Source organism: Ursus maritimus, unplaced genomic scaffold (genome assembly GCF_017311325.1).
Source record: "Ursus maritimus isolate PB19 unplaced genomic scaffold, ASM1731132v1 scaffold_2, whole genome shotgun sequence".
NCBI lineage: Eukaryota > Metazoa > Chordata > Mammalia > Carnivora > Ursidae > Ursus > Ursus maritimus.
The window spans coordinates 95,777,943-95,800,190 of NW_024424452.1; the positions used below are offsets into that span (position 1 = coordinate 95,777,943).

The window sequence follows — 22,248 nt, forward strand, 5'->3', positions numbered from 1 at the left end:
CATGACAGGCTTGCAATATGCAGGGGAGGCAGGGGATGAACATAAATGATGCTCGTACAAGTTCAGTGGAAGCACTGCAGGAGGACGGAAGAGAGAGGGATTACAGAGCCATCTGACCCAGAGGGGCCCTCCAGGAGGGAAAGAGCCCTACTGCATTTGGGGAATTTAAACAAAGGTGGGAAGATGACAACCGGGTCTCAAGAAGGGATTCCTCTGTGGAGCAGAAAGGTATAAGGGGTGGCTGAGATCCCCACCCACTTCCAGGTCTTGTAACCTGGAGCCCCTGTTTGCTGCTCAGTAAACACAACGGAGGAAAAAGGCTCCGTTGGAAGTGAAGTGGAGTGTTGGCCTGGGCTCGTGAGAATGACCTGCAGCTGCTGGCCTTAATTCCATAGTAAATAGAGCCGGTTCTCACCCCTCCACCCCCACGGCTCCCCTCCGAGCAGGGTGCCAGGAAGGCTAGGCTGGGCTAAGCCCTGGTCTCCCCTGGAGCCAGAATTCTCGCAATCACGTTAAAGTGAGCACTCCATCTACAAGCAGGGGCGGACCCGTCAGAACAGAGTCTTGGTCAGCTCTCTGCTTGCACAGCTCTAACTTCTAATCATTGTCATAAACAGGACGGAAGCAGCTGCTCACTCCAGTCTATTATCAGCTTGGTTGGAGACAGAGAAATTTAAATGACAGTACGATGCTTAGCAAAGAAACGAAAGTCGGTGTTAAAAATAAAGAAAACAAGACAGCTTGTTTCATCGAAATGGAAGGGTTATTAAACAGCCCCAAATTAATCAGTGATCTGCCAGGCCTGGGAATTGAAGAGCAGCAGGGCGAGGGGAGAGAGCTGGGAGGTGGATGGGAGAGTCGTCCCAAGGCAGGTAGGCGCTGCCGGTGCTCTCCTCTGGGCTGGCTGCAGGGACTGTGGAAACCAGGAGGTCTTCAGAGCGGGAGGTGGCAGCTGATGCTCTGCCCCACAGGTAAGAGCAGGTAGGGGGCCCTGGGGACTTCGGCATCCCAGCCCCTCTCCTTACAAAGTCCTGCTTCTGGCATCTTTCCATCAGCCACCACCTGCACCTGCCCCGGGGGCTGTCTCCAGCCCTCCGCCTTCCCAGCAGCCAGGGCCAGGCGGGAGCCGAATGGCTTTCTGGGGATGGCCAGAAGCTCCCCACCAGGCCTTTCCCTCTCTCACAGGGAGTCCGCAAGAACTCAACTCTGAGTTGAGCTCCTGATACCCGCCCCCCCCCATTCCAAAGGGCATCGCCGAGGATGACCAGTCTTGCCCAGCTGGAGGCAGTGAGGGATCCCTGGAGCCCGTGGTCTGGCCTTGGAGATCTCAGGGGGTGGCACCTCGACTCCAGGCAGCAGAGCAGCAGGCTAACAGGAACCCTAAGTCCCACTTCCACACTTGGGGCCTTTGCCAGAATATTCCATCTCCGATATACCTCTCTTCCCACTTGTGGAGCGGCTCTCCCACACGGGCTGTGGGAGGGGTACGCCAATGACACAGCGCACGGGACATTCTTGTGGGTGCTGCTGTCACTGCACAAATGGCAGTTTCTGTTACGGGGGGCGGGGGGTTCCTGGGTCCTGAGAACGAAATAGCAGAGGAAAGGTTTCCCAGAGGGCGCAGAGTGGGTCCGGCAGAGAAGCAGACGCGCTCGCGCCTCGGCAGGGCCGTGGGAGGGGAGGCGGGCCGAGCACATCTGCGGGCGCGCGTGCACCCGTCCAGCTGTGCAACATGTTGGATCCTGAATCAATCACTCCCAGAGCATTTTCTCTGCTCTTTGACCTCAACATTCTTTCTCCTCACCCCTCCCTCCCTCCTGCTTCCCTCCTGGCTGTTTACCCTTTTCCAGGCTCTTCTCTCACACCCCATTCATCATCCCGGCCAGATTCTCANCTCCCCGTGTCAGCCTCTCTGATAACTATGTCCTTCACTTTCCCTCCAAGGAGAGCTGGGGTCCTAGACGGCGCGCGCTGATAGGACGACAAGGGTCTCACCACGGGCTGATCCGCTCCAGGCGCTAAGGGTCCCGCAGACCGCGTGCTTGGGCATCTTGGCACCGACAAACCCCGTCAGTGGACGGATCTCTTTCCGGAATGGCAACCCCCTCCCAGTCCACATGTGTCCCTTTTATCCAGCTCCAGAACGCTCCTCTTGCTGCGCGTGCAGGGGTGTGAACGTGCCTGTGACTTAAGAGAAGCTGCCTGGCAGCTCAGGATCTTTTCTGCAGGAGCTCAGAGTCTCAGACAAAGAGAGAAGAAGAATAGAAACTGAAGGTGGGAAGGTACAGGGTGGGGACACAGCCTGCTTAAGAAGCTTCCTCTTAAAAAGGAGTTACAACTTTTTATTCGAAGGCTGGCTGTCAGTTCAGGAGAGCCCTGCAGAGGAGGAGAGGCAGGGGAGGATCAGGTGGGGGGGGGAGACTTCACCCCACGTTCTGGCCAGACGGATGGGAAGAGTCCAGAGAATGTGGAGCTCCAGCCCAGGGTGTGGGCTCCTGCCCCGCCTCCCAAGGGCCAGCTTTCCTTTTCCCTCCTTCCCTCCCTCTTTCCTGCCAAGGGCACCTGGATGAATCACCAAGAGCAGCAGAAGTGGCCCTTAAATCACCCTCAAGGAGAGGAAGTGGGGGGGTGAGTTGGAAAGCGTGGGGCTCAGGGGACTGGGGAGAAAGGTGACAAGGGACGAGCAGCCCCCAGTTCCCCAGTTCCCGAGAGGCCAGGGTCTCAGGAGCTGCCCCGTGATAAGACGGGTCACCTGATTGAAACAGAGCCGCCAGCCTTTGCCACCAGCACACACAGGGCAGCCGGTGCTGCCAAGGAGGTGATGTCCTTGTGCAGTGTTTCTCCAAAAACAGAAACAAGAGTCACTGGTGTTTATTCAAAGCGGTGGAGTTTGCGGAACACTTTCCACAGCCATTGTCTCACTGATTCTCACCACAACCCTGCAAGGTGTCCTTTCACAGCTGGGGAGACCGAGGCCCCGAAAGGTTAAATAACAGGTTCAAGGTCACTGATCTAGGAAGTGGTTGAGCGAGACCTGAGCCCAGGTCTGTCCTCAAAGCCCACAGTGTCTTTCCTGTGCCTGCAGTCTGGCCACAGGCATCGCCGTGAGTTTGACCCCTAACGGAAGAGCCCTGTTCCGGAGCCTTCTGAGGGGAATCTCACCCTAGCCCACTTTGCTCTTGATCACTCTTGCTGTCAGTTGGCCACTTATTATTATACGCATTTTGTGTGATCTGTGAACTTGTGCAATTTGTGTCTTTGGAGCTCTCTTGCCAAGACTTTTCCTGCACGAGCTCTGTCTGTGTTATGCATCCTTCACCGACAGAACTGGTGGCCCCACTCCCCCTCATTCTTCTTCATCCTTGTCCCCACCTCTTCCACCTCCCAGGGACATTTGCTCTTTCCCCAGCGGGTTCAAGATGAACAAGAGCCATGGTCCTTCCCAGACGGTCCGGCCCCTTCTTCATCACCTCCATCAGTTACAGCAAATCGTTGAGCCAAGCGCATTCGTTCACACCGTGTCTAAGGGCAGACTAGTTGCTGAGAAAAGCACATGAGCCTCCCCCTGTCCCCTCTCCCCTGCTCTCTATGAGTCAGACTGAGCACAGAACTGAGTGAGAGGTATCATGCCACCCTGCACGGGGTGCCGAAGAGCACAGGGATTACTCCTGCGTGCTTACCTAAGAGCCTCTAAGTCAACCGAGAGATAGGACACAGTCATGTAACAAGAGAGCCAACAACAGCAATGCAGTGTGTGCTAAAAACAACAGCTTCTGATTGACTTTGGAGGAGAGAGAGGTGATTACGCGTGGGGAGGTCCTAGAGGCTTCCTGAAGCTTTGAAGGACACACAGGGGTTGGAGAGGCCAAGAAGAAAGTGGAGACAGGTGTTCCAGGGAGAGCGGCTGCAGCCATGAAACTCTGCAAGGTGTCCTAGGGACTCAGCACGTGAACCGGTTGGTTGGGAGTGGAGTCAGTCTGGGAGAGGGGGAGAGGGAAGCTGTAGAAAGAAGAGCCAGCTTGGGAAGAACTTGAACTTGGGTACTTGGTAGACCAGCCTTGAGTCTATCTGGGCAACAGAAGGGGTTGCCATAGGTGCATATGACACTCTGGCCGTGTGCCTGGCAAACAGACAAGGAGTTTGAAGCACAAGAAATGATGCGGTACGAGGCATACCGGGCAGGACATCTGTGGCCAACTCTTAGCTGCCAGTGGCTTCCACCAGGGTCCGGCTCCGCGGATAGTCCCTGGGCCAGTCTCACATGGCTCAGGGAGACGACACCAGGCTTGCTGGTAAAGAGACCCACTCTTGAACTTCGGAAAGCCTGACTTTTGGAAAAGGACAGGATTTTTAAAATGCACCTTGATCTGGCCCCAGTGATTCCTTTCTTTCCCTGCCGCGAGGAAGAAGCCGCAGTGGTGGAAAGTGCTCCTTGTCCATGGAACACGTCAGTGGTCAGTGGCTGCCTCTGGGAGCCACCAGGGAGCAGAGAGCAGGAGGGTCTGCGAGAGGAGGAAGCGCCGGGGAATGGCCGGGGCCATTACAGCTTACCTTCAAGAGAGGAAAAGACAGGGCAGCTTGAGGGGAAAGCAAGTGGGGTTTAGGGCAGGCCATTGCTGGAGAGCTGAGATGAATGCCTGGTGTTTTGTTTGGGTTTTTCTTCCTCTCCTTTTCTCTCCCTTTCCCTCCCACTGCTGTGAATCAGAGCTGTGTCATTATTCTTTGAAAACATTACGGTTAATGGCAGCATAATATGCCATTATGTGGAGTAACCGTAATTTATTTAACAATTTAGTCGGGCGCTTTCTACCCTGTGTCCTGCTCTTCTGCCCCATTTCAATCCCAGAGCCCCGTGGCTCTCCCGTGTACAGTAAGGGTGGGGTGAGAAGGCAGGAGATACGTCTCCGGGCTCCTTGGAAAGGTCGTTTGGAATGTCTCTGAAAGGGGACTGCCAGCTAGTGATCCTCTTGCCACAAAACAGCCCCAGGATCCACCTTGTAACAGATATCTCAACCCCCCCACCCCCAGCCCTGCTTCATGACCAAAATAAAATGGGAGCCTCAGGTTTTGATCTTTAAAATAAAGTACTTGCCAGATCTTCCTTACCATTCTGCTGAGTTTTCCCAAACTGGCGATAAGAGGGTTTGGTTGGAAAATAACATCTCAGTATGTAGGCAGCGTGGAAGAGGGGAAACACGGCCCCAGAGAGTCCTGCTTCCTAGCGGAATGACCCCGGTCTAGTGATTCAGGCTTCCCGAGATTCGGGTTTTTCATCTGTGAAATGGGGAGAATACCCATCTTGCAAGATAATCACAAAATCCTCCATTGCATGTGCAAAGGCCCTAGCACAGTGTGCCACGTAGCAAGTGGCTAACAAATAATACAATAACGGTAGCTCCTCTTTATGATGTTTTGTTGTAGGAAACAAATGGCGGTGGCTATTTTATGCTACTCATGGCCCTTGTGGTACAAAGGCTCCTAACATGAGTCCGACTCAGCTTAGCAAAGCCATGTCCCCACGTTGATGCCTAGCCTGCCTTTGGAAGGAGCCTGAGAATTCCTTTCTCTGTCCTTTCATCACAGAATGCCTACCAGAACAGTAACCCCACTTCTAGGACGGTCGAAGCAGGGGCCAGCTCAGAGTCAGGGGAGAAGCGGAGTGACCTTTCAAGGCCCCACGCAGTGCAGGGAGCAGGCTTGCTCCCAGGGCCTGATACTCAGAGTCCTGCTAACACGCGGAAATTCTTTGCGCCCCAGGGGTGAGGTGGCCATGGCAAGGCGTGCTCCTCCCTGGCCATCCCCCAGAGGGGGTTGAAGAGGGCAGAGCCCACGGAAGGGGACGGGGCAGGGGGGTGGGGGTGGCGGGGCAGGCAGCTGCTTGAAATTGATTGCTCTTGTAGTTTAGTTTAGACCATGGGCTCTCTCAGCGCTGCCCGGGTGGCGACCTTTAGATAATAAAGGGAATTCTGGGAGATTTCTGACAGGCCCATGACATATGGGGTAGGTCTGCAGGGTCAGGCGGTGTATCTCCCTGCTCCTGGCCCCGGGGTAATGAATCTTGTTTTGACTTTGCAAAGCCGGCCCAGGCACTGCCCCAGAAAGGAGCCGAGCCCCCTCCCCTCCACCACCCCTCAAGTGTGTGTGTGTCTTTGGAACCCTTCATAATTCAGGGAGACAACTCCAAGCTTTTACAGCCTGTGAGGGGAGAGGACAAACACCGCATGTTTTGCTAAGGCCCTGGGAGAGCTGGTGTGGTTTCCAGGGCCCCATCAGAGCCCACTGGGAGAGCTGGGGAAAAAAGCAACGAAAACCCTTGCCTGGTGTAAAAATGGCAGTGGTCTCATAACAGGGCTGGGAGAAGAGCTGGGGTGGGTTGGAGGGAGTCACAGAATATCCCATAGGGTTCTAGGGGTCTGCAGGTGACACCCCTACTTCTCTGGGCAGGTGCAGCAGAGAGGACAGGAACCACTCTGCAGGAAAAGCCCCACGAGTGAGAGACGGCAAATGTCATCTCTGATCCCACTGGGGATAAAGGGGTGAAAGGCAGTACAGTCGAGGTCTCTGGGCCTCCGTTTGGTGCTGGGTGAAAGAGGGTGTATGTTTGCTGCCATCGTTCCCACGGAGATGTGGAGATTGACGTCTCTAATGCCTCGGCCCTATGTTGGCATATGCAAACACGCATGCTTGCGCGGGCCTGCCCACACACCATTGCCTTTAAAAGAACAACCCCCCTGAGTCAAGATGGTAGAGTACGTTATCCCCCCCACGCTATGTTAGTTCGCTAGGGCTGCAATAACAAGGTGCCACCAACTGGGGTGACTACAACAACAAAAATGTATCGTCTCAGTCCTGGAGGCTAAAGTCAAGGTGTCTGTAAGGTTCTCTCCTTCCAAGGGCCATGAGGGAAGGGTCTGTTCCAGGCCTTTCTCCTTGGCCTGTCGATGGCCGTCTTCTCTCTCCGTGTCTCTCCCCTTGATCTTCCCTCTGTGCCTGTCTGCCTTTGTGTCCAAATTTCCCCTCTCTATAAGGACACCAGTCATTTGGATTAGGGCCCAACCTAATGACCTCATTTTAATTTAATTACCTCTATAAAGTCACTGTCTCCAAATAGAGTCACATTCTGAGGCTCTGAGGGTTAGGACTTCAACGCACGAATTTTGGGGGTTCATGATTGACCTCCGAACGCATGCTTTCCTGCCTTTCTTGCCAGGACCCAGCCTCTGCACTTCGCCCTGTCACTCTGCCTCTGCCCACTGTGCCATCCGAGAGGTCAAGTCCTTCGCTGTCATGTCACCATGTGGATCCGGAGCAGAGAACCACACACAGCTTGGGTCACCCAGGCCCTCATGGCCTCACCTCCTGGAACACGGGTTCCTCTTTCACTGCCGATCAGGACCCTTAGGGCCTCCCCACATTGCCTTCTCCACTCCTTGATGCTTGGCCACTGGCTCTGGCTCACCCACCTGTGACAGGAATCCCAGGTACACACTGGTGGGGCATCTCCCTGCTCACAGAGACGGAAGGTGGCCAGATAGAAACTGTCCCCAGAAGTTGTCTCGACACACACCGGAAGGCCACAGTATCATCCAGTATCATTGATCCCACTTCCTCAGGGATGGATGCTGAGAGGGCGTGTAGGCAGAGGCTCGTTTTCCCCCTCTGGCTCCCCTCACCATCTTCCTCTCGCTCTGGGGCGAGATGTAGTCACTTAGCTTCACATAACAGCACAGAGTCTGGGGAAAAAATGACATTCGATTAATGAAGCAAACGCAGCTGGTATAGCAGTGACATCTAAATTGTTCCTTTGGTCCCTTTATTTTCTGTAAGAAATTCTCCCTCTCCCCACAGCCCCCCCTTCCCTTTAAATCGCGTGCATAAAATACGCTAATAACAATCTTCGGTGTCTGTGCATGAGTGACAGCTGAAATAAGAAAAAGACTAATCGTACCTCCTGCAGCCCTGTCACATGGAGATTAAATGAGCCTCCCTCCCGCCCCTCCATGCTCGCAGCCCCCTCCCCCACTCTCTCCTCTCTCGCTCCTGGTCTCTCCTCAATGAGAATCATGGGCATTTGAATAATAATATTATAGACGCCATCAGGGTGACAGTGGGGAAAAAATCAGCTCAAACCCATGATTATTCCTTCAATCTAATAATTATTTAAATACCAGATAACTCCTTTCACTCTAATTGAGGCCTTTCAGCTGTCGGCATTACCCGGGGCCTTTGCGTTCGCCCTCTCGCTCACCTTGTGCTGCCCAACGTGCCTGGACTACCTCCGAGGTCCGTGTTAGACAGAGTGGCGCTTGGCATGTTTGCATGTACGACGGCGCAGATGACATTATGACAGGTCCTTCAGGATCGTGCCGCCCACAGGGGACAAGCCAGGGCCCCAGAATCGCACATGTAGACCTTTTATCCTCATAGACTTTAATTCATAGAAATCTTAAACCCAGAGGAGCCTTCTGAGGTCACTGGGACCAATCCCTTGCCTCTGGGTAAACGTCTCCCTAGACAGCTGTCGGGAAAATTCACCATTAGAAAAGCCCATAGTCTCCTTGGCATGAAGCCCAGGAATCCTCTCTAGACAGGATGTCCCCCTTAATACCTAACTTTAGTCTCTCCTGCTGCAGTTCTAACTCTTTGGGAAGAAGAGGCTTTCTGTCACTTAGACTACATCTGACCTGTCTGTGAGGTTGTCTGCAGCCCAGAGGGATGTGGCATGGGACAGCATAGCCCCCAAATCACAACGTGGGTGCCATTTCTGCATGTGACAACGGCTGTGGCTTCAAGTAGGTCAGAGGAGGTTGTTCTCCCGACACAGAAAGGAGCCCTTGACAGTGGCTTTTTCAGCCCCCTGGGCCCCTAATCCCTGGCCTCCTTGAGTCTGCCCTGTGCACTCGCTCGCTGCCCAGGCCTGGTGGCAAGCTCACTTCTGCCCATCATGGGACTGCCACCATCACAGGCATCTTCTTTCACCAAACAGGGCAGTCTCGAGGCAGAACATAACTGACTCTCAGGATCCTTGCACCCCTCGTGCAGAGGAAGCACGAGACTTTTTGTCACAAAGCCTAGCCTGTCCATGACTCATCTGGGGTCACGTTGGACAACTGGTTTTCTTTCCATGGTCTGTGGTTTCTTTATAGAAAGAAAGAAGAAAGGAAGGAAGGAAGGAAGGAAGGAAGGAAGGAAAGAAAAGAAAGGGAGGGAGGGAGGGTGAAAGAAAAGAAAAAAGAAAAGAAAAGAAAAGAAAAGAAAAGAAAAGAAAAGAAAAGAAAAGAAAAGAAAAGAAAAGAAGTGGGTTGGAGTGATTCTATGATCTCCTTGAGCATTGGCCAGGACTCCCGCTTTATAGGCTCTACTCATTAGAAAGGCGAGCTCGGACAGAGGACGGCCTCCCCCTGTGGTGGGTGAGGAAGGGGGTGGCAGTGGAACCCAAGAGAAGCTGCCAGCTCCTTCTGATGTCACAGCCTTATGGCCACGCTTACCTTTGCTCTGTCACCATCCGGCACCTCGGGATCCTGGCCGTGAGAGCCACTGAGTCAGTGCCGTGGTAATCACAGGCACCTTTCACCACTACTGTCATGAAGAATATCATCGGCAACAGGATGCTGCTGATGACGGTGCAAGTGGTGGTGACAAAGGCGGTGACAGTGACAATACAATGGAGATAGTGGTGGTGGTATTGCTGCAGATGGGTCCAAGGGTGTCAGGTCTATGATCGTGAACTTTGACTCAATTTGGCAAAATGGTATCCCGACTCTAACTCCTCTTGCTATTAGCTCCTTTTGCTCTAGTGGAGACCAAGAGAAAGCATAGAGGCGTGTCACCCGGATCTCCTGGGGAAAGGCACCAGAGTGGGTAGGCAGGGAGGAAGCCTGCCCTGAGCTGAACTGGGAGTGCCTGATTGTCATTTCCTCCCTGCTTTGCCACCGACACCTACAGCACCTGATCTGGAAGGTATTAGATGCTTCCACTGGCTGTCACCAACACCTGCCTCCTGAATCCTGATCGGGGAGATGGTGTCATCAAGCCCTCCAAATAAAATATTTAGTGATACTTGCTTCCCAGAGAGGCGAGTGTGGCCTCTCCTTGGCGTCAGGAGTGCTCTGAGTAAAACGGATCCAGACGCCCGGCTGACAGGGCGAGTGTCCTGGAGCAGCATGTCCTGAATTGGGACCGGGGGCAGGGAGAAGAGAGAATAAGCAAGTTTTGGCTCTTGAGAATGCATGTGACAAACTGACCTCACAAACAGCCACAGAGAGAGAAATGACAGAAAGAAGGAGGCATTGTTAAGGGAAAACTCCCCAGGTTGACATTAGACAGTTGGTGTTAGGAAGAAATGCTGGGTGCACAAAGTCAGAGGCACGTGTTCGCCGGCTCCCACCAAACCGAGGCTGGAAAATTCATCCTAAGACAGATCATGGAATGGAGGAGTTTGTGAAGAGCTGGAAATATTGACAAATAAATTATTAATAATAAAGGCTAATGTCTCTGGAACGTTTCAAATGGACCGGACATCATTCTAAGTGCGTTATATGTATTAACTGACTTCATCATCATAATCCTTCAAGATAGATGTGACTACTAATCTCATTTTATATAGATTGGGACAGAGCACCACAGAATGGCTAAGTACCTTGACCAAGTTTACACAGCTGTCGGCTCTGTTTGAATCCATGCGGCTAAGTTCAGAGCTCATGCATTTAACCATTAGAGCACACTGCCTCTCATCAGAGGCCCAAATGTTCTGCTTTCCTCTGAACTCACACAGGGGACCTGATCCTTGCCAGCTGAGCCCTGCTTTGGAATGGCTACTTGGTAGTATCAGCCTTGGCACGGAGAGACGGAGGCTCTCAGCTTGGCCGTGAAGTCTGTCGTCCTTGTGAAAGCCACATTCCCAGAGCCGACCGTGAACCTCCCCTGCCAGCCCTGCACTGCAGACCAAGCCTCCCCTTGACTCCTGTGCACCAGTACCCACCGCTGCAAGATCAGAAGGTCCTAGGAGCTGTCGGTCCCAGAGTAGACGCTGATTAAGGAATGAGAGGAAAACAGCCCAGCAGAGAAGTCTGTTGAGAACTCCTGGCCTGACCAGCCTTACCAGGTAGCATGGAAGGACCTCAGTCTCAATGACAAACTCTAGAAGCAAAAGGACATAAGCCTCAAGGTTATCACTTCAACTGAAAGAAGAAATCCTACAAACTGGTTAATTCAAGCACCCTTTATTTTAAGATCAAGAAATAAGCTCAGAGAGATGCTAGACCAGTTTAAAGCCATAGTATTCATGGGGGACCCAGGCAGGATTTGACCCAGGAAGTCCTCCACTCTTCCTCCTGCTCCATGACTTCGTAGCCATCAGGTCATTTTCCCATTCATAGTTCACCTCCCAGCATTCTGCACCTCCACCAGCCTCCCTGCAGGCTGCCGAGAGACTATGTTGGGACTTGTGCAGTAGTATGATAGAGAAGATCACCTTGGATCTCTTCCCTTTCCCCTGACACAGGCTTCCCAGATTGAGCGCCTTCACTGGGTCAGGGAAAGCTGGGCCTCAGGGTCTGCCCCCAATGTTTATCCCCATGGAAAGGAAGAATATGGGCAAAAAGGGAGCTCAGGAGCTCTGGCAGGATTCCTGAAGCACAGTCTCCTAGGGAGGCTTCAGTGATCATAATAACCGTTGGCACAAGTCGAGCACTCACTGTGTGCCAGGTGCCATCCTAAGAGGTTCCCCACATCATCTCATTGGCTCTCGTGACAACCTGAGTGGTACCTTCTGCCATTGCCCCCATTCAGCCAGAAAGGGAGGTGAGACTTGACTTGCCCCAGAGCCCAACTTGTCCCTAAATTGTGCCTAACAGAAGCCGCTCCCTATTCAAACTGTGCCTCAGGAGGAGAGTAGGCAGGGGGGTGAGACGGTTGATCTTAACCTCACACCGTGTGCTTTGATGCTATCTCTGCTATCAGGACCTGCTTCCTCCCGCCACGGCCTAACCTTGTATGTTGCATGCGTGTTGCGGAGAAGGCAGGAGTGTAACATTCATCAACTCGGTGCCAGGGTGTCTGAGAGCACGCTTTCTGAAAGACCAAACCCCACGTGCAGGATGCTGACACTTCCAGCCTTTCTCACCGCTCCTCGTGGGACGCTCTGCCCTCTGCCCGGCCAAAGGTGCTTTCCTACCCAGAGACAGGGCCTGCCCAGAATGGTCTCTTGTCGTTCCCGCTCCAGCTGGAGAATGTGAGGATTCTGTTATTTCCTTTCCATGGCTCCTCTTGAGGAATTCACGTCCTGCTACCGGCCCCAGGACATCACTAAAAATAACCCCTGGTTTTCAAACCGAAAGCCCTGTCTGTCGGGAGGCTTTGCTGGTGTGCGCGTGGGGCCGGAAGGGTTGTGTCGGAGTCGCTGAGGTCAGCCTGGGCCTCATGCCGCTGCTGCCTTCCTCTTTCCAAGGAAGCCTGGGGCCTCATGAGTCACCCCAGAACACCCCAGCGGAGCCTGGTTGGAGGAGGGTGGTCAGGTGGGGCCTCCCTCTGGCACCATGGTGGCTGTCAGGCCCTGAGGAGGAGCGTTTCTAAAGATATAGAGCAAAAACTGCGGATTTCCAAGGTGGCGCCTGTGCTAATTCTAACCCATTCCGGCCCGATTTGGGGGGGCCAGGGGGGTTGAAGGAGACACGACTCTCCTAGGCCGCCTTGGAGCACATTCTCCATCCTTGGTTTGGGTGTTTCCACTCCTGCCGAGAGTTGTGTCTGGACTTGTCTGAGAAGGTTGCCGGACAGTCTGTCCAGCTGGAGAGCAGATTTCTCTGCCTCTTCCCGCTGCCGCCGCCGCCTGCTGCCTCTGCCACTGTCCCTGTCCCTGGAAGTCAGAGGCAGTGCTGTTAGAGATGGGACGAACTCTACTCTCCACCCTCTCTGCCCAGGAGGCTGGAAGCTCTCCATGTGAGCCCCACCTTGGCCTTCTGGGCAGCTTCCTCAGAATACAGAGAAGCTTTAGAGCCTGAGGGTCAGAGGGGAAGGAGCAAAGGAGTCAGGACAGGAGAGTGACTGGACTTCAGGCGGGACAGGCTTCACGCATCCTTAAACAGTCACAGGGCCCCAGCAGTGCCTGCAGTGAGACTGACCTCTGACTCCCCTCCCTTTGCTCCTCCCCCACGTTTTCGAAACCCAGAGCCCTTGCCTGGGTGGCTCAAGCTGGACTCAGGTAGCCAGTCCCCCTCAGCAAGGGGGCCAGTTCCTCCCGTGCTCCACCTGCAGAGAAGCCCAAGTGGAAGCAATCTTGGCCAGACCTGGCCGCCTGCTCATTGGAGAGGCGGTGGCTGCCATCCCCCTGTCCCAAAGCAGGGTGCGGGGGTATCCACCCTTCTCCCCAGGGCTGTTCAGGCCCCTGAATGGTACACGTGAGAACCCCAGTCCATCAGTCTCCCCGTATTTCACGTTTCTAACAAGTTTCAACAGCTGGCGCTCAGGGATTCTCTTTTCTGGAGAGGACGAGGCTGAGGGGCATTGGGAGGCACTGTTTTTCAAGATGAACAGCTCTTCTCCTTCCCTGTGGAGGATGGAGCATGAGAAAGTACTGAAATGCGGCGGTGTGAGGGGCTGGATAGTCTGAAGTAAGACGGAATTTTATTTGCAACATCAGGCTCTGGGAGTAGTTGACCTGGAGAGCCTGGAAGAGGGCCTTCTAAACAAGCTTTTCAAAAACAGGAGAGATTTCCACTCGGCCGGGAGAGGACAGACGTGACACCTGGGTGGGGAAGACGGCTTCAGTGCCGACACTGGGATCGACAGGCTGGATGAACTTAAACAGTCGTTTAACCTCTCTCCGAGATAAAAACGATGTCTTAAGAAGACAGAAATAGAGATGCTTTGTAAAAAAAAAAAAAAAAAAAAAGTATTTTACAGTGTAAAGGCTGGAGACCAAAATAGATAACAGGATTCCCTGAACATCCCAAAGAGGGGGAAGTATATTAAAAATAGAAAAACCAAAATACAGAAGGAAGAGCCTCAGAGCTAACCGGGATGGGGACCCTGGGTCAAGCCATCGTATTCGCTCTTCCCAGGGTTTATTTTCCCCTCTGACCACCCTGCCTTGTGTTTTCCAGAACCATGTGAGGGCCAGCCCAGGAAGGTGGAGTAGAAGAGAACTCAGAGGATCTGTGTCCTCCTCCCTGCCCCACGCAGAATGGAACAGAGGAGGCCCTGGCCACGCGCTGCTGAGGTTGACAGCTGGTCTGTGGTCCTGCTCTCCGTGGTCTGGGTGCTGCTGGCCCCTGGGGCCGCCGGCATGACTCAGTTCAGTACCTTCCACTCAGAGAACCGTGACTGGACCTTCAACCACCTGACCGTGCACCGAGGCACGGGGGCGGTGTACGTGGGGGCCATCAACCGGGTGTACAAGCTGACGGGCAACCTGACCATCCAGGTGGCTCACAAGACGGGGCCGGAAGAGGACAACAAGTCTTGTTACCCACCGCTCATCGTGCAGCCCTGCAGCGAGGTGCTGAGCCTCACCAACAACGTCAACAAGCTGCTCATCATCGACTACTCGGAGAACCGCCTGCTGGCCTGCGGGAGCCTCTACCAGGGGGTGTGCAAGCTGCTGCGGCTGGACGACCTGTTCATCCTGGTGGAACCGTCGCACAAGAAGGAGCACTACCTGTCCAGCGTGAACAAGACCGGCACGATGTACGGCGTGATCGTGCGCTCGGACGGCGAGGACGGCAAGCTATTCATCGGCACGGCGGTGGACGGCAAGCAGGACTACTTCCCGACGCTGTCCAGCAGGAAGCTGCCCCGAGACCCCGAGTCCTCCGCCATGCTCGACTACGAGCTGCACAGCGACTTCGTCTCCTCCCTCATCAAGATCCCCTCCGACACCCTGGCCCTGGTCTCCCACTTCGACATCTTCTACATCTACGGCTTCGCCAGCGGGGGCTTCGTCTACTTCCTGACGGTGCAGCCCGAGACCCCCGAGGGCGTGGCCATCAACTCGGCGGGGGACCTGTTCTACACGTCCCGCATCGTGCGTCTTTGCAAGGAGGACCCCAAGTTCCACTCGTACGTGTCCCTGCCCTTCGGCTGCACTCGGGCCGGGGTGGAGTACCGCCTCCTGCAGGCCGCTTACCTCGCCAAACCCGGGGACTCCCTGGCCCAGGCCTTCAATATCAGCGGCCAGGAGGACGTGCTCTTTGCCATCTTCTCCAAAGGGCAGAAGCAGTATCACCACCCGCCAGACGACTCTGCCCTCTGTGCCTTCCCCATTCGGGCCATCAACCTGCAGATCAAGGAGCGCCTGCAGTCCTGCTACCAGGGGGAGGGCAACCTGGAGCTCAACTGGCTGCTGGGGAAGGACGTCCAGTGCACCAAGGCGGTAAGGAGGTGCTCCCCTCACCCTCCTCCTGATCCGCTCTTCCGGCTTCCATTTTCCTGCGGGTGACCCATTGCGCAGCCTGTTCCCCGACCACCCACGGCCTCAAATGAGAGGGGCTTTCAGGTTCACTATCTGGTTATAACCAGGAACACAGAGCCTGACCTAGAGCCAACACTTGGGGTGTGTGTGGATCCACTGAGTCCTTCCAAAAATATCTAGGGAGTGCCTGCAAACGCCCTGCCTTCGCAGAGCTTTCATGAGTGAGGGGAGACAAATAAATACGTAAGAGGTGTAGTCTGTCAGATGGCAATAATTGCTGTAGAGAAAAATAAAGCAGGGAAGAGGGAGGGGCCATGCCCAAGAAGATTGATTCATTGAAAAAGTGGCATTTGAGCTAAGACTGAGGAAGGTAAGGAAGTGAGTCATGTTGATATCTGGGGAAAACATTCCGGAGAGGGAGCAGCAAGTGCGAAGAATTCAGGGCATGCCTGGTGCGTGTGCAGAGGTAGGGAGGCCGCTGCAGCTGCATCAGGGCGTGTGGGAGAAAGAAGGGTAAGGGACGAGGCTGGTCCGTGAGGACGGGGACCACATCGTGCACATGGAGGGCTTTGTAGGCCCCTGGGAAGCCAAGTGTGGGAGTCGAGTAGTCAGGGGGATATGTCAGTTGGAGGAGACGGGAAGGAGTCCAGCTTGACTGGTAGATTGAAAACTAGAGGGGCGCCTGGGTGGCACAGCAGTTGGGCATCTGCCTTCGGCTCAGAGCGTGATCCCGGCGTTATGGGATCGAGCCCCACATCAGGCTCCTCCGCTATGAGCCTGCTTCTTCCTCTCCCACTCCCCCTGCTTGTGTTCCCTCTCTCGATGGCTGTCTCTATCTCTGTCAAATAAATAAAATCTTAAAAAAAAAAATTTGTCATAAAAAAAAAAAAAAAGAAAACTAGAGAAGAAGAATCCAGAGTCTGGGCAAAGGGAGAAGAGGAGAGGAAGGGAAGCTCGGGATCCAGACCTGATAGAAGATCCAGATAGCAGATAGAAGAACATCGGTGGCGAGCACGGCCCTGACAGAGGGCCAAGATGCTGCCATCTAAGTGGTCACCATGATCCAACCATCCAGCCATCCAGCCATCCATCATCCATCCCTCCCTCCATCCATCTGTCCATCCTTCCATTCATCCCTCCCTCTATCCATCCATCACGCATCCATTCCCCCACCCATCCATCCATTTAGCAAGAGAGTATTGAAGACGTTCCAAGTGCCTAGTACTGTCCCGGGACTGGGGATGCACACATGAAAAGGAGGTGATAGCTACTCTTACGTGTCTCATAATCTAGTGGGAGAGAGAGAAGGGAGAAAGGGAGAAAGAGAGAGAAGGGAGAGAAAGAGAGGGAGATACTGGCAATGTAATACAGTGCCTAGGAGTTTGGGCCTCAGAGACAACACAGTCCAAATACTATCTGTGCTGCTTCCTGGCTTCAAAAGTAATTTAATGTCTTTACATTATCATCTGCGAAATGGAGATCATAATGTCTACCTTATGGGATGATCAGAGGAGATGATACACGGCTTAGATTAGCACCGTGTTAGGTTTACCCTTATGAGTTAACTAGGGTGTGTGACAAGTGCTAAGATAGAGTTCTGTGAAAAGTGTTGTGGACTCTGGATCTGCAGCCTGGGGGAAAATCTGAGACCAAGGGGCCCGTATGGCCTTTTGAGTACCCTAAATTGAGAGTGCCTGCTCTTGGAACCAAAAACCACTCCTTAAAGCAAGAAAACAGGTCGTGCCTCATCTGTGCTTCTGTTCACACCATCATTTGCTTGGTATGATAGGATAGTGCTTAAGACAATAGACTTTGAAGTCCAGCAGATTTGTGGTTAAAACTCAGTTCTACCACTTAAAACTGCGTGACTTTGGGCCAGCTCTGTATTTGGTCTGAGCTGTAATTTTTCATCTTTAAAAATAGAGATAATAATACCCTCTTTTTTGACTGTTATGGAGATCAAATAGAAAATGGATATAAAATGCTTAGCACCATACTTGACACATAATAAGCATCCAAAAAATGGAAGCTGTAATTTGTTAATATTAATCATAATAACACAGGACCAGTTATTTGCTCTTATTTCACTTCAATTTTATTTAAAGATTGATTGATTGATTTTAGAGAGACAGAGATTGAAAGCACAGGCTGGAGGGCAGAGGGAGACGGAGAGAGAATCTCAGGCAGACTCCCAGCTGAGCATGGAGCCCAACGTGGGGCTCGATCTCATGGCCTGAGATCACTACCTGAGCCAAACCCAAGAGTCAGATGCTTAACCGACTGCACCACCCAGGCGCCCATGTTATTTCCCTTTTATTAAATGAAGAGGCTGAACTAGATAACCTCCAAAGTTCTTTACAGCACTGATAATCTATATCTTATGGTCCCCAACCAATCAGGAGAAGTAGAGAGGAAATGCAAGGGTTAACCCCCTTCCAGAGTCCTGCCTGGTTCCCATTGCCCAGGGGGGCCTTGTCAGGAGGAAACTGCTGATTCCTGCCTGCTTCTGAGCCAGAGGGAAGAGGAAGCCTACACCCTTCTCTGGCTCCAGTGGCTTGCAGAGAGACAAGCCTGGGCTAGTGACCAAAGAGCAGCAAAGGCACTGGGAGAGAGGTGACAGTAGGTGGGACCAGGACCTCAGAGAACAGCCCCTCATCAGCGCCCCCGTCCCACCCCTGAGAGTCACACTCATCTGGTGCAACCTTGACAGCAGGGTGGGCAGGGAAGCTGGAATAGGAGTTGCTGTTTAAAATCCTTATAATCTAAGGAGTCCCAGACCTGGGGATCCAGAAACATTTGGTGGCAGGTTGGAGAGGGTTAGGGATGGGTGAACGAAGCTGTGGTCCCAGGGCTTCATTTTAACATAATCTCTGGACTGCCGTGGAGCTCTCAGATGAAGGACTTGAGCTTTGCACCCAGAAAAGGGATGAGGAAGAGGGCTGTCACTCACGGAATGGAAGCTGTGTACTGAAGACCGACCTGGGCAATTTAAGTGTTCTCTTATTTGATCCTCTATGTAACCCTATGAAGCAAAGAGCATCATCCCCATTTGGCAGATGGAAAAACAAAGGCTCACAAAGACTAAGTGTAAATTGCTTAAATCTACACAACTCTAATGACAAAGCAGGGACTTGAGTTCGGCTCAGCCCATAGGACTTCTGAGCCCAAGCTCTTTCTGTTTAGCCATGCTGCTGCTAAGGAAAGCCATACTTCAAGCTGTCACCATTTGAGCAAAAATGAAGGGGCATCAGATATTTGGAAACACCTGACAATTTAGAGAGGAGAGAAAGAAATGCCGGTCAACTCCAGGGCCTGAGGTTCTGGAAAAAGAAATTTCCTTTACAGTTCTGGAGATTCTAGAATCAGGAGGGATGTAGAGAAATCCACAATCACTGGCAAGTTTTTTTTTGTTGTTGTTGTTTTTTTGCTTTTGTCATCATTTCTCAGAAATTGACCTGGGCTATGCCTGTGCCCAGACTCTGCAGTCTTACCAGCCCCTGGAGAAAGTGGGAAGGAAACTGAAACCCTGAATCATGCACTTTCAGAGCAAAAGAAAGCTTGACCATCACCTGGTGCGGCCCTTTCATTTTACAGATAAGAAAACTGAAAACTGAGGCTCAGAGAGGGTCCGTGACCTACCAAGGTCACATGGCTGGATAGTGGTAGAGACAGGACTACAATTTAGATTTCTTGAGTCTTACCAGGGTACCTGCTGCGTACAGTGTAGGGATGAGAAAGAAAAGTAGAAAATGTAAAAAGTGCTAACTGACTCCTCCGACCTGCCTTTCTTGGGAGCTAGAAATTTCCAGCATTGGGTCTAGTGATGTGCTAGTAAATACTAAACAGCTGGTTCCATGCAGGGAGTGGGGGTGGGCTGGGGACACTTGATTAGAAGCATCTGCCAATTTCCAGGGTGTAAATACTCCCAAGGTGGCCAATTTCAAGCCACGTTGTGTGATGCCACTGAATGCAGACAGGTGCGCAGACATCCCTCATGAGCTGTCCAGCATGCCACTGCTCCACTCCCTTCCTGAGGAGCTTATCCCTTCTGCTGTGTCTCCCTGTTATCTAGTTGTTCAAGGTCATCCTTCACCTGAATGTCAGTCCCTTTGCTAGAGAATGCACACACACACACACACACAGGCACAGGCACACACACACAGGCACACCATACACTCTCACACACACGAGGGCAGCTCCGCCTTTCCCACCAGTACCAGGGGCAGCAGCTCTCTGCCAAACACCAGGGAATCACAAGATCTCTGTTCCCTTTGGATCTGAGAAGGAAACAGAAGGGAAGTCCCTGGTTTAGCCACACATGCACTAGCTCGTAAACCATTCATTCCGAAGGAACCGGCTGTCAGTGAGTGATGCACCGGCCTGTTCTACCCCCGGGTGAGGGTGAGAGGAGGAAGCTGAAGGGAACAGTTTGCAGGTTTCTCCCTAGTGCTTTCTGTTTCCCGCAATGGTCATTTCCTTCCTCCTCTGGGATGCCTTTTCAGACCCAGAAGGAACAGCTGCCACAGGACTCTCGGTTCTTTCTGGCCTGGAGTCTGCAGCCTCTGCCCACAGGATTCCTGGTTGTACAGTCAACCGGCACGTCTCCGGGGACCCGTCATGGCCCAGTCCCAGGCTAGGTGCTGTGCAGGCAGGACAAGCCCCTCGGCAGCCCCTGTCCTCAGGAAGCACGCAATCTCCTTCTGCTCCTCCTCCTCCTTTTTTCTTTTAACTGAGCGAGATCTTAGAAATAATCCATTTACTATCCCGTTTAACAAGCCCAAGAGGGGATATTACTGTTCCAGGTTCACACAGCCACTTAGCCGTCGAGCAGAGGCCAGAATTCAGGTCTCCCTACTTTGGGGTAAGCTAATTTTTCATTGGCTCAGGGTGGTCTTCTTTCAAAGGTGCCCCAGTGTCTCCTGAAAGATACTCTTTATCCAGGCACACCACCTGTCCCTTCAAAAGCCTGGTAACAGGAAGGAGATCACCTCCAGCATTCTGTTTTATTTATATCTCCGTGAACATGGCTGAAGACCTATAGTGTACAATAGCGGAAACCGGTGTACAACTTAACAAAACTCTGAGGAATGGGTTCTTCCATTTGCTCCTCAGTAATTTTCTCAGAAAAGTGGCCAAGCAGTGTAACAAACGAAGAAACTGAGGTTTGTGCTGACGAAGTAACTTTTCCAGATATGAGGGCCTGCCCTCATTGTGGCGATCTTCTCAGCCTCTCCCCAGTACAGGATCTGGTGAATGATGGGCTGGCTTACCATTCCTCGTGCCCAGAGGGAGACCTGGCAGCCCGAGACACAAACAGGAACCCTCCCCAGCTGATAGAAATCCTGTGAGGTTGCCTCCAGACTGAATCTCCCCTGTCTAAATAGAAGCATCCCTACAGAAGGGGATGGTCCCCAGGGACCTCAAAATGACCAGAAAATGAGTTCAGGCAATCAGCTTTCCAGGTGACCCCGGATCTCTTGGCAGAAGAGTGGATGGGTGGCCGTGGGCTAGTGTAAGGAAGGCTGCAGACCCCTCTATCTGGTTTCACAGAAGCCGCAGTGGGATTTGTGAGTCAGTTGGTGAGATGTTTTCGTCTGAGGCCTGTGTTAGGTTCCTGAACCCCACGTCTGTACCTCTCTGAGGCCTGGAGTCCTCAGGCTGGCGGTTGGGCGTGGGTTAGCGTAAGGAGATTCCGCCCTCCTTCCGCTGTCATTTACTCCAATTCCCTCTCTTCCCTCCAGCCGGTCCCCATCGACGACAACTTCTGTGGGCTGGACATCAACCAGCCGCTGGGAGGCTCGACTCCAGTGGAGGGCCTGACCCTGTATACCACCAGCCGGGACCGCATGACCTCAGTGGCCTCCTACGTTTACAATGGCTACAGCGTGGTTTTTGTGGGGACGAAGAGTGGCAAGCTGAAAAAGGTGAGCGTCCGCGAGCCCAGACAGCCCGGTGCTGTTGAGCTGTTGGCGGAGATTTGATACCGGCAGCTCTTCCTTTTCTTGAAGGGGGTTACAATGGGGGAGTAGGTAGGGGGTAATCTTGTGGCTTATCTTCTAGCTGCTTCCTCCAGGCATTAGTCGGCGAGTGTCTGGAGAAGGCAAACGTATTTCAGTATTGCCCAAACTTCATGGAATTAGAAAGGTACCTCACCCAGAGGGTGGGGAAAGAAGACTCACCCTTTATCTCCAAATCGAGTTGAACTGATGCTTTGACTATCTGTGTTATGAATCACCCATGTCACAAATCCCTCGCCACAGTTCATGGAATTGACGCCACTGGTCAGAAGTCTCTGTTGCGTCCGAAGCCACTGGTCGAATCAGGTGACTGGGCCCGATTCGAAGAATCCAGGCGTCTGGTGCCTGAGTGAGAAACCGCTCTCCTGCCTTTCCTCTTGCGGCAATCCCAGACTCTTTCCCGCCCTTCCACTCCCCACTCGAGACCTGAGCTGCCAGGAGGAAGTCGATACCTTATCTCACGCCCGCCCCGGGCTCCTCTGGCAGCTGGAGGGCACTGGCTGGCTGGGCCGGCGGCGCGGAGGGCCTGTGGTGCGGCGGGCCGAAGGCCGCAGCTTGTGCCTGCTTGTCTAGAGCTCAGGGTGCAGAGACGAGCGCGGTCTGGTTCATTATGTGGGATTACAGCAGCCCCATTCTTTCCGGCCCCAGCTAATCCCCTTTTCCCAAGCTTACCCTTCTGCCACCTTTCCTGGGTCCCGCCACCTGTGGAGCGAGGCACATGCAAGACTGCATCTCGCCCTTTGATGTTGACACCACCCCCAGCAGCTCTTCCCCCCAAATCCATTTAGAGCCCAGGGAGACATGTCTTTCGGGAATGTGGAA

General features: G+C 53.1%; 1 protein-coding gene across 1 annotated transcript; it reads left to right on the forward strand.

Moving 5' to 3' along the window:
- Window positions 1-9,273: 9,273 nt before the first annotated feature.
- Window positions 9,274-21,999, forward strand: LOC103672492 (plexin-A2). Its single transcript, XM_040634508.1, has 3 exons — window positions 9,274-15,370; window positions 21,151-21,333; window positions 21,913-21,999. Exons 1-3 carry the CDS (start codon window positions 14,183-14,185, stop codon window positions 21,997-21,999), a joined length of 1,458 nt encoding a protein of 485 aa, XP_040490442.1. The 5' UTR covers window positions 9,274-14,182.
- Window positions 22,000-22,248: the final 249 nt, after the last annotated feature.

Bases quoted from the DNA above. Each gene is read 5' to 3' on its own strand.
- LOC103672492 (XM_040634508.1), top strand. From the start codon at position 14,183: ATGGAACAGAGGAGGCCCTGGCCACGCGCTGCTGAGGTTGACAGCTGG. The intron at 15,371-21,150 runs GTAAGGAGGTGC...TCTTCCCTCCAG, and splicing joins ACGTCCAGTGCACCAAGGCG to CCGGTCCCCATCGACGACAA. The intron at 21,334-21,912 runs GTGAGCGTCCGC...CTCCTCTGGCAG, and splicing joins AGAGTGGCAAGCTGAAAAAG to CTGGAGGGCACTGGCTGGCT.